This window comes from Gekko japonicus, unplaced genomic scaffold (assembly GCF_001447785.1).
Source record: "Gekko japonicus isolate JY-2015 unplaced genomic scaffold, Gekko_japonicus_V1.1 scaffold248, whole genome shotgun sequence".
NCBI lineage: Eukaryota > Metazoa > Chordata > Lepidosauria > Squamata > Gekkonidae > Gekko > Gekko japonicus.
The window spans coordinates 629,764-644,621 of record NW_015169782.1 but is presented as its reverse complement, the minus strand read 5'-3'; the positions used below and the strand labels follow the sequence as shown (position 1 = coordinate 644,621).

Here is a 14,858-nt window from a genome sequence, read left to right as displayed (position 1 = left end):
CAGATGGGGGTGGGTGGGTGGGTGGGTGGGAGAGAACGGCATCTGAATTTCCTGCCAGGGGCACCGTTTAGAACCATCTGGGAGGAAGCGCTTGACATCTGTTTGTTGCGCGTGGGGAGGAAGGCAATATTTGGTTTTTTCCCTGGCAAATATTTTCCTCCTCCCATCAGCAGCCCCTATTTCCCTAACATATGAGCATACGTTATGAACGGCAACAGTAGAAGGATGCATCCTTTCTCTCCTTGGGGGAGGGGGTGATCTAGATACGGAGCCCAGAGGACCTTTGCTGTCCTCCTGTTTCCTCACACAGCCCCCTCCTACCTCCTTGACTTCCCCTCATGCCCGGAGTTCCCTCTGAGGACACCTCCCCCCCTTGCTTCCCTGCCCAAAACCCGCTTTCCCCGGGAAGCCTTACAACCTGCCACTACAGTTGCCAACTTCCAGGTGGTTTTAAACAAAGAGGGATCATGGGATGAGGTGAAACAATCACACCACATACAGCCGCGACAGGATTAAGACATTCAGTGTAAACGGTCTTATAAATATTTCATAATTAGTGTTAACATCCATTTTATAATTGCATGGCAAAAGTAGAGTGCCCGTGCCAAACGTCTTGAAAGACTTCCCGAGGTTTTAAATTTTTAAGTCCTGTTCCGTAATCAATTCATGTCCATGTTTCATGTGCGCACTGCACTCCCCGCGGCTCCACTAGCGGAACAGCTGTGACCCCCGTTTCGTTGCTTTCTCAAGGCAGATCCCGCATAGTCTCAATTCTGTATTCAAATTCTTGAACCATTTGCTGTCTCTAGGTTCAGTAAAGCTACTCAGAGCAATCTTCCTCTCAGAGTTCTACTTCCAGGTGGTGGCTGGAGATCTCCCACCTTTACAACTGCTCTCCAGGCAACAGAGAGCCGTTCACCTGCAGAAAATGGCCCCTTTGTAAGGTAGACTCTACGGCATTCTACCCCATTGAAGTCCCTCCCCTCCCCAACCCCGCCCTCCTCAGCCTCCACCCCTGAAATCTCCAGGTATTTCCCAACCCAGAGCTGGCAACCCTAACCCTGCCACCCACAACTGAAACAAAGCCCAGGCATATAAACACTGCAGTGGGTCGCATCCATCCTTCATCAGCCTTGTCTCCTCCTTCAAAGAAGCCATTTTCTCCAAGGGAGCTGATCTCTGTGGTGAGTCCAGGAGATCTCCAGGCCCCACCTAGAGCCAGTTTGGTGTAGTGGTTAGGAGCGCAGACTCTGATCCGGGAGAACCGGCTTTGTTTCCCCACTCCTCCACATGCAGCTGCTGGTGTGACCTTGGGTCAGCCACAAGTTCTCTCAGAGCTGTTCTCTCAAGGGCATAAGAACATAAGAGACGCCAATGTTGGATCAGGTCAAAGGCCCATCCAGTCCAACACAGAGTGGCCAGAAATACCAGGTGCCAACAGGAGGTCCACCAGTGGGGCCAGGACATTAGAAGCAGTTCTTTCAGAGCTCTCTCAGCCCCACCTTCCTCACAGGGTGTCTGTTGTGGGGAGGGGAAGGGAAAGGAGATTGTAGGCCGCTCTGAGACTCCTTCGGGTAGTGAAGGACGGGGTATAAATCCAGTCTCTTCTCCTTCTTCTACCTGGCGGCTGTCAGCCCCTGCCGCAACGCTCACCCCAGCCTTCCTGCCCCAGTGATCTCTAACCCCCTTTCTTACCAGCGCTGACGGTTACGGCACTAACAAACTGCTCCCGCCAACTGCTGCTGCCCACCACGAGTGCCAGGTTGGTTTTCTTGATTAGTTTGTCCACTGTGCTCTGGAAGGGGAGAGGGAAAGTATAACAAGGGGGGGGGGTTTAGAGGAGATGGGAGGAATATCTCCTGCACGGTCAGTCCCCCCCCACCACCACCACCGCAGGAGTTGCTATCTTCCACATTGCCTCGGCCGTTCGGTGCCAGTGGCCAGGAACGGCGTGGAAAAAAATGTCACTGCATCTTTTGGCACTGTGCCCCTCTGCCATTTTGACTAACCAGCTGTGACAGCAAGGCTACTGGAGCGTAAGGTGGCATGGAAATCAGGGACGAAGATTCAAAGTGGGTTGAAAAAGAGGGCACTGGACATGATTGGGGTATGTGGATCCATCGCAGGAGGCTGACATTGCTCCCTGGGAAACAGTTCAACGCAGAAAGGGCCTGAATACAGAAAGGAGGGCCACACATTTTGAACGTCATTGGCACGCTTGAGGGAGCCTTGAGCCAAAAATTAAGTTTATGTGGGACAAAGTGCTAGCGCAGTGGTCTTCAGTCCGTGGGTCAGAATGCTTGGGAGGGCTGCCAATCCTGGGTTGAGAAATTCCTGGAGATTTGGGGTTGTAGCCTGGGGAAGGTTAACTTCATGGAGGGGAGGGACCTCTCAGGGACATTAGGAAGGGCCAAAGAGATTGCAAAGCAGAGGAATTAGGGGAGATTTCTGGTGAAGGAATTGTCCAGTGAGCCCAGGAAACGTCGCGAGACATTGCAGAATCAGCCTCAGGATGCTGAGATGCGAGAAGACGTTAACTGGTGGGAGAGAGGGATTGTGGGTCTCTTTCAGGGGAGAAGGGGTGTCTCACCTTGAACTCGTACGACTCCTCGATGACCACCTCAAGCTTGGTGTGCTCTCCCAGGCTAGGGCAACCCATTTTGGCAATCGCTTCCTCTTCTCCCTCGGGCAGACGGTTCTCGTTGGAGTCACCTGGCACAGGACAGCAGGCGAGCTGTGACTGACGGTTACCCAAGGGACCCAGTACCTCTGACTCCCTCTTTCCAGTCTGTTTTCCATGTCACTCTCTATTCTCAGACACCACAGCAGCTCGCCCCCCCCTTTCCCAAGTGCCCCACACCTCCTCCCCTGTGAGACCGAGCCCAGAGTGTGCCTTGGGGTTTGCCACCTTTTCTACCAGCCCTGCCCAGTTCCTGTGCTTTTGAATAGCCGCTGGCACACAGATATTAAGCCAGTGAAGCTTTCCCTCTGTTGTTCCATCTTACTGCTAGGAAAAACTCCACCTCCAAAACATTTTCCAGGTTAAAGACACAGGAGTATGGGTGGGGTGGGGCGGTCACGTGGTGAAGCCCCGCCCCTTCTTTACCCCGCCCTCTGCTTCGATCCTCATTCCGTTTGGGAATGAGGATGAAGCAGGAGGGTAAGTAGCCGGGCCTTCTGACACACTTCCGGTGATGTCAGGGGGTGTGGCCTTCTGTCACTTCCGGTGATGTCAGGGGGCGTGGCATATGCAAATAAGTTATGCTAATGAGTTATGCTAATGAGCTCCGGCAGCTCTTTTTCTACAACAAGACCCCTGTCAGCACCCATTGGAAAACTGCAGAGACAAAGCTGGGTTTCCGTCAGTTCTGCAAGATGGCTACACGTGTCTTTGAGCTATGCCGTCCCCCCCCCAATCCTGAGCAATTACTCAAAAATCATACGCGATTTAGGGTTGCCAAGTTCCCCCTGGCCACCAGCGGTGGATAGGGGGGTAGGGTTGCCAGATCCAGGTTGGGAAACTCTTGGAGGTTTGTGGATAGAACCTGGGGAGGAGGGGGACCTCAGTGGGGTGCAATGCCACAGAGTCCACCCCCAAAGCAGCCCTTTTCTCCAGGGGAACTAATCTCTGTCGTCTGGAGAGAAGATGTAATTTCGGGGGATCTCCAGGTCCCACCTGGAGGCTGGCATCCCTGTGTATCGCATATGACACTCTCCTTTCCTCCCATCTGCCATACTTTGAGGACCCAACCTCTACCCTGCCCCTTGAACTTCCTCATCCTCTTTCCTTCTTCCTGTCATTCACCCTCGCCTCTCCCCCCCCGCCCCACTTCTCTGCACTCACCGTGCCGCGGGCAAGAGTCCAGCAGTTCCGGAGGTCCCAATTCCAAATGGAAATTCTTGTTTTTCTCATACTCCTCATCATCGATAATTTTAATCTCAATGTATTTCCTGGGAAAGAAAGAGAACACCCGCTCCCGTAGGGGAGGGCAATAATCGGGCCATCAGTCATTCAGTCCAGGGCGTACACGATGTGTGAAGCCATCCTCCCCAAGTGGTTGCCAACTTTCCCCCCCCCCGGCTCTGATCCTGTGCCATTCTATAGCAGCCCGATGTGCAGAAATGTAGCAAGTGAATCTTTTCCTTCACCTGCTACATTTCTGCAAACCCAGCTGTTGTTCCAGACACAGGATTGGGATTTTTTAAAGGTAATAAAACAGATAATGTGCAATTTTTCAAATAATCTGCTGTGAATTACCATCCCCCCTTCTCCAGAAGTGGTGAGGAACCCTGGAAGCCTGCTCGTATGCATACACTAACATGTATCTGGGGAAACTTTTCCAAGTCCAGAGATAGGGAACATTTTGATCTGCCTTCTACTATCACATTTTCATCCCACCTACTTTCCTCCAAGGAGTTCAAAGTGGTGTACACGGTTATCTCTCCTCTTCAGAACAGTCCAGTGAGGTAGGCTTAGAGATGTAAAATTTCCGGAAATTGTGAAGCTCAGTGCAAGGAGTGCAAGGAAGCCCCGCGAAGGCCCTCCCTGGCCCCAGGCAGGCAGGGGTGGGGAGAGGCAGGGAGGAAGCAACTTACCCTCCCTCTTCTCCTGCCTCCTCCTGGCTGAATGAGGGCCGGAAGCGGGGCGGCCGGAAGCGGGGCGGCCGGAAGCAGGGGGCGGGGCTTCGTCATGTGCCCCGCCCCCCTGTACCTCACCCGGGGGAACTGCGATCCCCCTGAAATGACCTCTGGATCAATCTGATACCATATATATATATTTTTAGAAATGACTTGGAAAATATTTGAACACCTTGTCTTAAAATATTTTATTCATCATGTTAAAATAAAACGTTCCATAATCAATTTTTTTTCTTTTCTTTTTCAATTTTTCCAATATTTTTTTGGGGGGGAAAGGCTTCAGGAAAAAAATGGAAAAAAAAGTTTTCCCCCGAATTTTTCCGGGTTTTTTCCGGGCCTTCACATCTCTAGGTAGGGCTAGGCTGATACAGAGTGATTGGTGCAAGGGCACCCCAGTGAGCTTACGGGTATACATATTTCATGAATAAATAAAGAAGAGGAGCATGGGCCGGTTCAGAAGTTGACAGCCCTCTTTCAGATAGACAGGTACTCTTGACATAGGGACAAGGGTATAGAGACACATTCCCAGATTGTGCTGTGTTTACCTCAAGACTCTGAGGGAAATTTGCCACCTTCCTCCCCGCCCAACCCTATTCCTGGGATTTTAACAGCAGCCTGACCAGCAGAAACTCAACAGGTGAAGTGTTTTCTTCTCAGTTTATCTCCACATTTCTTTGTGCCAGACTGCCGTCAAAGGCCCAGAACCGGGGCCAGATTTTTTTTAAAAAGGAGATAGAAAGAACGTCTAATGTGATTTTTCAAATATCCGTTAAAATAACAGTGGTAAGGTTTCTTCTCTGGGAGAGGTGACAATCTCAGCCGGCTTGCGTCTGCGCACGCTCCTGCACCCATCCCACAAAACTTCCCTCACACTTAGTCATGTCTGCCACCCCTCAGTGGCTCGCTCGCACTAGTGCCTCCCCCCCTGCGCACGGTTGCTCCTCTGTGCCACTGTCTAATTGCGGATGCCTGTTCACGTCTCTCCATGCTTACACCTCTACGCCTCACGTCGGCTTGTGTCTTGCCAGCCGCTCACTCACCCACACGCTTTCGTGTGCTCCCGCAGCTGCTGTCGGCCAAACTGGGCCGCTCTTCTCAATTAGGTCAGAGCCTGTCAGATTCGGAGCTAGAGGTTGCTGCGGCAGTGCTTGGCGGGTGAAAGATTAACATTTCCAGAAATTAATGCCATGCGTCTGATGACGCTGGGGGGAGGGAGAGGGGGGGCAAGATGGGGGGGAGGCTGCTGAATAGAAATTTATGAGGCAAAGATTTCTGCGTGTGTTTTCAGGGTGGTGGTGGGTCTGACAGCCAATCTTGAACTGGTTTGGCCATGTAACATGTAAGATTGCATGTAAGGGTTCTTTTGAGCATGGGCAGAGTGCCTGTTTTGATAGACGACATTTTGTATATATTTATTTTTCTGGCCCTGCTCTCACGCTTCTGACATCACTCTAGCGTCCAGGCAGCCAGTAAGCGTGTGATTTGCCATTTCTGATCTCTTCATGCTCTCCTTTGCCGTTTTGGTTTTGATGGCCCATTATATTATTCATGACATTTTAATTTTAATGTTCTTTTTCTATGCTGCTGCTTTTGTTTATCGACGCTGAGCCGCCTGAGGGGGCCCTTAATTGGAGGGAAAGGGGGGGTGAAAAAATGTTTAGCGAAATAAAGGCCTCCAGTCAGGATGTCAAAATTAACTTACAATAGAAGGAATTGTATTAGAACACAAACTGACACATTTATTGAAAACAGGAGATTGTTGACAATGCTCTGGAGCCATATAATTCCAAGGGAACATCTATCATTATTTTTCTATTCTACCTTTTTGTTTTGCATTTATTTATGTCTATTCTTACATAACATTCACTCCTGTGTCTTTATCTGTGTATTTTTATTCTTCTAAATATCTCAGGACAAGAATTTTATTTATTTATTTATTTAAATGTATAACCCACCCTCCCCGCGAAGCTAAAATTCTCCATGTGTCAGATTACTGTTCAAAGGCTTACAAAACAGAGCTAGGGGAAAAAAGAAAGAGACCTCTCTCAGGGGCTGTCTCAGAGAACGGGTAACAGGGACAGCTGCCCTGGGTCTTATGTTAGTGGGGGGGGGGGACCCACACGCCTCCTGCAGCAGAGTGGGGAAAAGAATAAAAACAGCAGGCTGCTGCTGCTGCCCCCACTCACTGCCATCTTATTTGCAACTCAGGGCCACCCGCTTACAGCGACTGAGAGAGTTGCCAACTCTGGGTTAGGAAATTCCTGGAGACTTGGGGGTGGAGCCTTGGGAGGATGGGGCGTGGGGAGAGGAGGAACCTCACCCACATAGAATGCCCTCCAAGGCAGCCATTTTCTCCACGGGAAGTGATTGCTGTAGTCTAGAGGTCAGTTCTAATTCTGGGAGATCACCAAGACCCCACCTGGAGGTTGGCAGCCCTAAGCCACCCACACCCATCCAGTCAGGGTCTCAAGAAGCCGGCACCATGGCAACCACTCATGCCTGCTTCATCTAGGGTTGCCAACCTCCTGGTGGCACCTCCCGCTATCACAACTGATCTCCAGCCAACCAAGATCTGTTCCCCTGGAGAAAATGGCTGCTTTGGAGGATGGACTGTATGGCATTATACCTTGCCATTATACCATTATACCTCCCCTTCCTGCCCTCCCCGGGCTCCACCCTCCAAATCTCCAGGTATTTCCCAACGCTAGCTTCCACAAGGCAAAGACTGCCCCTTGTTTGGCAGAGGCCTTGGTTGGGGGTATCAGTGATTCTGGGGGCCCATCCTGAACTTCTGCCTTAGAATCACTAAAACACCCCCCCCCCGACCTCTCTAGAGCTGCTAGGAGGATTTGGAAGACAGGTGGGGTTTTTTTGTATGTGCAGAAATAGCTTCTGGCATAACATCGCTGAGGACCTATGTGGCTTAGTAGTGAGACTGGGGGAACTCAGGTTCAAATCCCTACTGCTTTAGTTCCCAACCTGCTGAAAAGGGCCCGTCTGATTCCACCTTGTGGCCCCAACAGATTTATATTGCTGCTACCCATTTTATTGTTTTTATGATTTTAATGTGATATATTGTAACCAGTCTTTGACTCGATTTGTTGCGATCCGCCCTGAGCCCGTTTGGGGAGGGCGGAATAAATAATCCCAAAGATAAATACATGAATGAATTAAAAAATACCCAGCCATAAATATTCAAAGGCACTCTTGCAACAGTCACTCTCTCTTGAACCAAATCAATGTCACAAAGTTGTTGTGGGTATAAAATAGTGGGAGGGGGCACCACCGATGTTTCATGAGGCAAGGAATTTATGGTGAGAGGGGGCTGGCTCTTTGTTCGCTTTGGGTTAAACTAGACATGAAAGCAGGGGTCATTTCCTGCAGGAACGCATAGGAGTGGAGCTCCGGCAGTAAAGAGCCCAGGGGGTGGGCACATGCAACAAGCCCCACCCCCTGCTCCCAGCAGCCCTCAGTCAGAGCAAGAAGCAGCCAGGTAAACTGCAGAGCTCCCCCCGGCCCCCCGGTCCAAAACAGTCCAGTGGCACCTTTAAGACCAAGTTTTATTCAGGTACAAGCTCTCCCTCCTCTGCGAGGACAGATCTACCCTCCCCCCCCCCCAATAGCTAGCAATCCAAAACAGTCCAGTGGAGCCTGAGCAGTGGGTGTTGCCTTCTGACACACTTCCAGTGATGTCAGGTGGTGTGGCATATGCAAATAAGTTATGCTAATGAGCTCCTGCACCTTTTTTTCTACGAAATGACCCCTGCATGAAAGTATCCTCATGGCTGCCATGAGGATGCCGCCACCATTTTAAAGTCATTTTGAAATGCTGTGGGGACCTGATCCTGATTGGGCCCACAGGGCAGGTGACTGAGGTAATCTTGTCATTCCCTCATCAGGGGCTTTATCAAATGCCAAAGTACCTCCCCCACCCATCCTCCAGCTGTTTCAGCACTTTGAAGGGGGGGGCAAGAGCACGCTGTGGGCCCAGTTAGGATTGGGCCCATGTGACATTTTTAAAATGACTTTAAAATGGTGGCTGCATCCACATAGCAGGCATGAGGATGCCTTCATGTCTAGATTGGCCCTTTGATTTAAAAAACAAAAAACAAAAACCTAGTTCTCCCAGCCTAAATTTCTTCTGTTTGCCCCACCCTGTAAGAGTAGAAGATACCATTGCAAACCAGTGTGTTAAATGGCTGAGAGTCAGGCTAGGGAGTGTGGGCTTTTCCTCATTTCTGGCCCTGTACTGCTTCGGTTTATACCCTGATTTCCACATCGCCCCATTTTTTTCCCCCTGGCTCTTTGGGGACCACCTTTACCCCAGTGTTTTTCTGGAACCCAATTCTGAGTTGGCTTTTCCCTCATGCATAATGTTTCTATTGGTTTTCTTTGTCCCACCGACCTCCAGCCCAGTTTTCAACGAATGGACTGTTGTCATTGTTAAACCACTCCCTCTCCCCCACAGATAGGGTTCCCAGCCCCCAGATGGGAGCGAGGGGGGGGATTCCTTGATTTTGTGGGCTCTTGCTCACCACCAACCACCTGGCTGGCAGGGGGAAGGCCCTCTCCAAACAGCCACGACCTGGAACAACATCCCCAACACCACGTGGAAGTGATGTCATCTCATGCTGGGGATGTCGTGCGCGGCAATGTCACCCTGCCCCTCCCACTCCTGGAGAGCTCCTTCTCACCCACCCCCACCAATGAGGAGGTAAGACCTGACAACCCTAACCACAGATGAGTGATTTAATTTTGTTGGGAACAAATGGCCGTAAGATAGCAATATAACGCTGTAATGTGGCAATGATACGTTAAGCATGTTCTCTGAATTTCCCACTTTCATTTTTTTAAAAAAGTAAGTCTCTAGCTTTTTCCTTCATGGAGATATAAGAAAAAAGGCACCTCTCTAGAAAAGACTAGAGACAGGAATAAACGGGATTAGATAGACTCATGGAGGAGGACAAGTCTATTAATAGCTACTAGCCATGGTGACTGAAGGGAACCTCCACATTCAGAGGCACTAAGCCTCTGAATCCCAGAGCCAGGAGGCAACATCAGGGGAAGGCCACAGCTTCTCTGTTGTTGGCCATCCAGAGGTACTGATTGGCCACTGTGTGAGACAGGATGCTGGACTAGATGGACCATTGGTCTGATCCAGTAGGGCTCTTCTGATGTTCTTAACCCTATAAATTTATTACCTCCAAAACATCCTATCATTAACCGCCTTGCTCAGGTCTTGCAAACTGAGGGCCATGGCTTCCTTGACTGAGTCCATCCATCTCATGTTGGCTCTTCCTTTTTTCCTTCTGCCTCCAACTTGTCCTAGCAGTATTGTCTTTTCCCATTACTCTTGTCTTCTCATAAAGTGACCAAAATACAATAGCCTCAGTTTAGTCATTTCAACTTCTAGGGAGAGTTCAGACTTGATTTGATTTAGGATGCTCCAGCAGTAAAGAGCCCTGGGGGTGGGTACATGCAACAACCCCTGCCCCCTGCTCCCATCAGCCCCAGGCCACAAGGAGCAAGAAGCAGCCAGGTAAGTTGCAGTGGGTGTTGCCTTCTGACACACTTCTGGTGATGTCAGGGGGTGTGGCATATGCAAATAAGTTATGCTAATGAGTTATGCTAATGAGCTCCTGCACCTCTTTTTCTACGAAATGACCCCTGGTAGTGGTTAAGTGTACGGACTCTAATCTGGGAAAACCTGGTTTGATTCCCCGCTCCTCCACTTGCACCCGGCTGGATGACCTTGGGCAAGACATAATTCTGGCACAGCTGTTCTTGAAAAAGAGCAGTTTCTGTCAGAGAGCTCTCAGCCCCACCTACCTCACAGGGAGGGGAAGGGAAAGGAGGTTGTAAGCTGCTCTGAGACTCCTTTGGGTAGTGAAGGGTGGGGTATAAATGCAATCTCTTCTTCTTCTTTTTCTTCTTCGTCCATGGTATCCATAAAACTCTCTTCCAAGGAACCAAGTTCGAATCCCCATTCAACAATATAACTCATTGGGTGACTTTGGGCCAGTCACTCTCTCTGTCAGCCTACCCTACCTCACAAGCTGTTTTGAGGATAAAATGGAGGCGAGGAGAACCACGTACATCGCCCTAAACTCCTTGGTGGAAGGACAGGATAAACATGTGACAGATGGATGAACTGGCCCTTTAGTCCCAATGTATAATTCTCTCCCATCCCCCACATTTGGACCCCCATTAAGCACAGCCACCTTTAAGTGTTTCCAGGATCTTGCCCTTTCTACTGTACCTTTAACTGTGGCTAGTTACATGGACAATTATAAGCGAGCCAAGCTTTTCTGAACACTTTCTCCCTATGGCAGGAACAGCTTTCAGTAGCCATGTCAGAGAAGGTGGAAATTAGTTCTCAGCTCCTCATAATCACAACAGATGTAAATAGTTTTAAAGAGCAATCAGGGTTTTTTTTTAATCACTGTAACAGGCAACATACCAACAAATTGCATGCTGGTTCAGCCACTGATCCTGCTCTTCTCTTTGTGCTCCAAACGCACTGTCTGCTTATTTTATATAGATGACTTTTAAAACAGCACATGTCTGATTATGCCTTCTTCATTTACTCTTTAAAAAAAAACCCCGCAAACCTTTTTAAAAGTGGCAAAACGTTCTGTGGATGGAGGTAGGGTTACCAAGTACCTACCTTCGATTCGGCGGGGGACACATGGTTCCCGGCCGGAATATCCCTTGGTGGAACACATCCCTGCTGCACCATGCCGTCGCCCAGCTACGTGCCCAGCGTGCTGGCATCATGTCTAGGCGACGGCATGGTGCGGTGCGTTTGTTTTCCGCGCGGGAATGTTGTATGTGTCCCCCACAGATTCAAGGTAAGTACTTGGTAAGCCTAGATGGAGGGAAAAGATGAGTTAGTGACAGCCCAGGTGCTAGCCAATTGATACTCTCCACAGCTGCCTAGCCTTCAGTTTGCAAGACCTGAACAAGGCTGTTAAGGATGGGCAGTTTTGGAGGTCATTAATCAATAGGGTTGCTATAAATTGGAAGTGACTTGATAGCACATAACATCCACATACATAGCTGACTTTCATCTGACTCAGACTGCACAACACTACAAGCTTGCAACACTGGTTTGTTCCAGAGTTCACCCCAGGAGAGAAAAGAGTACATTTATACCAGATTTGGTGAAAAGAGGTTTCCAATCCAGCCCTGATCTTTTAAAAAAATGTGATGCGCCTTTAACCCAACCACATGAAACCACCATCTCCACCACCTCTCACTAGCTTCCACAGCCAATCTTTCTCACACTTCACTGTCCTCACACAGTGCCCTCCCCTTTCCTTCTCCCGTCTCTCACATGGTCTCATCATTCTGGAACTCCACCTTGCCGGCTACTTCCTCGTAGTCCTCTCCAGCCTTAGCGGTGCCCTCAATGGTGTGGAAAGGAATGGCCACGCGCCCACGGGCCCCTGAGGTCCTCAGCACTTTGATGCGCACAGCCCCCACGCTCTCGCTCACCCGCATGGAGGCCCCCTCAAAGGTGAAGATGCCAGCGTGGTCGTCGTCAAAGATTGTGATGGTGGCCATCTTGGAGGGCCCAAGGCAGGCTTTGGGGGGCGGCTCAGGGCTTGGCTCAGCCCAGCCAGCCCGCACATTGCTGAGGTGAACGTAGAAGTATTCGTCCTCTTCAAAAATGTCGTCGTCGATTATTCCAACCCGCACTTCTTTGTGAGTCTCGCCCGGCTTGAAAAGTAAAGTGCCCTCGGCAAATTCATAGTCTGAGCCGGCGTTAGCCGTTCCGTCCTCTGTGCGGAAGTCCACTCGCAGTGTGACGCGGGATGGGTCCCCCCCTCGCCGGGCCACCGTCAGCACTACCGAGCCGCAGTTCTCAAAGCACTGGTAATGAGATGGCTCAAAGCCAACTTTCGTTATTGACTCATCCTCTTCCGCACGCACTTCCTGCATGCTGACTGCTTTGCGGGCCTGATCCGCCGCATGCTTTTTGAGAATGTTCCCCGCTCCGATCATCATGCGGGTGGCCTGGATGCGGTAGAAGGCGCGGCTCTTCTGCTGTTGGACCAACACGTGATAATTGGCCATCTCGATAAGTTGTTCCATGTCCTTTTCTGGATGTTTCTGCTTGAGATCCCGCAAAGTGCGGGCCATATCCCGACGGGCTTCGTCATCTTGGTCCTTGGTCCCTTCCATGAGGCCCTCAGAGCCTTCCTTGAGCGAGTTATCCATCTCCATGTCCAGTTTGGGGTAGCCGCTGTCACCCTCTGTCTCAATGATGAGTCCCCGGGCCTTGTCAGTACGGTACTTCTTGTGGACGTACTTATAGAACAGGAGTCGCCGGTCAGCTGCCCATGCTTGGATCACACACAGGGGGAAGAAGAGGAAAGTCAGGATCCCTTCCCACAGCTCCACTTCACCAGGGGAGAACCAGGCCAGGATAAGATACAGCCAGATGTAGGCAAAGACGCTCCACGCCGCAGTGACAAAAAAGACCCGCAAATGTTTGATGCGCCGTACCTCCCCTTCAGGGACCACATGGATGCAGACAGCGATTATAATGAACATGTTGAAGGCAGCGCTACCGACAATAGTGCTGGGCCCCATGTCTCCAGCATAGAAGTTATGGCCCACAATCTCAATGATGGAGAGGAGGATCTCAGGGGCGGAGGAGCCCAAGGCCATCAAGGTCAGGTTGGAGACAGTCTCATTCCAGATGCGGATCGTCGTGGTGGTGGTCTCGCCGTTGGGCTTCTTGATGGTGATCTCCTTTTCTTGCGAGGTAATGACTTCAATGGAGGCCATGAAGCGGTCAGCAATGATGGACATGCCCAGGAACATGTAGATCAGTGCCACAAAGTAAACAATGGCCCGTGCCACTTTGTCGCCCACTGAGGGGTTCTGGGGGAGCCACACTGGCAGAATCACGCCTTCCTGGCACTCGTCGGCCTCCTTGCATTTTACACTACTGTTGTTGCCACCGTCTGAAGGCGCCACCCCAGTCCCGGGCATGCCCAGAATGTCATCCGCTGTCGCCTGTGGCAAGGGAAGGCATAACACCAGCAGCAGGGCCGAGGCCTTCAGTTGAGACAGGTGTGACATCGTGAGGGAAGAGGCAGCTGTGAGGCAGAAAACAGAGCATGAAAGAAAGGCGAGTTAAGGGTTGGCTTTTGGGTGCCTTATATAAAATATCTGACCTGTCCAGAACTTGACAATGCTTTATGAGCTCAGTTCAGGGGACAATCTCATACCCATTCATGCTCGGAAGACCCTCAGGGACTGGTTCTGGGTTCCCCGGCCTGACTTTCAAACCATCACCCGTATGTTACACTGCTAGGAACTAATCTGTTGAGGCACCGATCCTCTATATTGATTGCTGTTTTAAATAGATTTTTAGATATATTTTAATTGTCGGTTTGTCATACTGTGAATTTTATGGTGGAATCCGCCCTGAGCCCGCTTGCGGGAACGGCGGGATACAAATAGAAATAAATAAATAATTTCCTAAGGGTGCGGGGCCCTAATTCAGATTGGGATCATGGACCAGTAAAAGGGCTTCAAACCCCTCCCCTCCATTCTTTCCACTCAAAATGGCCTGAGTGGATTTAGAGTTGCCACCCATTGGTGGGGCAGGAGAGTGAGGAAGGCAGGAACAAGGGGGATGTTGTTGTGGCAAATGGAGGGACATCATTTCCAGCATAAACCCAGAACTGATGTCACTGTGTTAGCATGACACGCTAGGATTCTCCCATTAACTAGAGTTCTGGAGGGAATGTAGAACATCACATCAAAACAGTGATGTCACTTCTAGGTTTACACTGGAAGTGACGACTCTTCCCCCCCGTTTTTCCTCCCCCGTCCTCCAGAGCAGTGGTGAGGACTGCAGGTGGAGGGCAGGAGAACCTGGTAAGCCTATGGGTGGTGCTATTTCCTCCATTGTGGGGCTGCAGGCCTTCAGTACACATCCAGCCCCTCCAGTGGAGGAAACAGTTCCCCCCCATGGCCCTTTTGGATCAAGTAAGTGGCATGGGGGCAGGCTGAGGCCCCTCCTCTCCCTGTGCTGTTCTCCTGATCCAATTCAGGGACCCGCAGACTTGTAAAATTGGTTCCCAGAGGCACGCTATGTGGCTGAGAATCTGAAAGGTGGACTGAGGAACACAGACCCAACCTGTGAAAAACCATCCTGTCTAGTTGGCCTCTCAGATGTGAGGCGGCACATGAAGGAATAT

The 14,858-nt window shown here is 50.5% G+C and overlaps 1 protein-coding gene across 6 annotated transcripts in view; it reads right to left on the bottom strand.

The window, feature by feature from the left end:
- The window catches only part of LOC107115194 (sodium/calcium exchanger 1-like), a 25,706-nt gene extending 11,975 nt beyond the window's left edge, over positions 1-13,731 (bottom strand). Inside the window, exons 1-6 of one of the 6 annotated variants that reach the window (XM_015416834.1) lie at positions 11,975-13,566; positions 3,868-3,951; positions 2,775-2,788; positions 2,591-2,712; positions 1,696-1,795; positions 1,266-1,268 (exon numbers count right to left, since the gene is read on the bottom strand). In XM_015416834.1, the coding sequence (XP_015272320.1) occupies positions 1,266-1,268; positions 1,696-1,795; positions 2,591-2,712; positions 2,775-2,788; positions 3,868-3,951; positions 11,975-13,470 (1,819 nt within the window). In that variant the 5' untranslated portion in view covers positions 13,471-13,566. Of the gene's footprint in view, positions 1-1,265; positions 1,269-1,695; positions 1,796-2,590; positions 2,735-2,774; positions 2,789-3,771; positions 3,788-3,830; positions 3,952-11,974 lie in introns of all 6 variants that reach the window. The other 5 variants (XM_015416830.1, XM_015416832.1, XM_015416831.1 and 2 more) reach the window with 5 other exon arrangements.
- Positions 13,732-14,858: the final 1,127 nt, after the last annotated feature.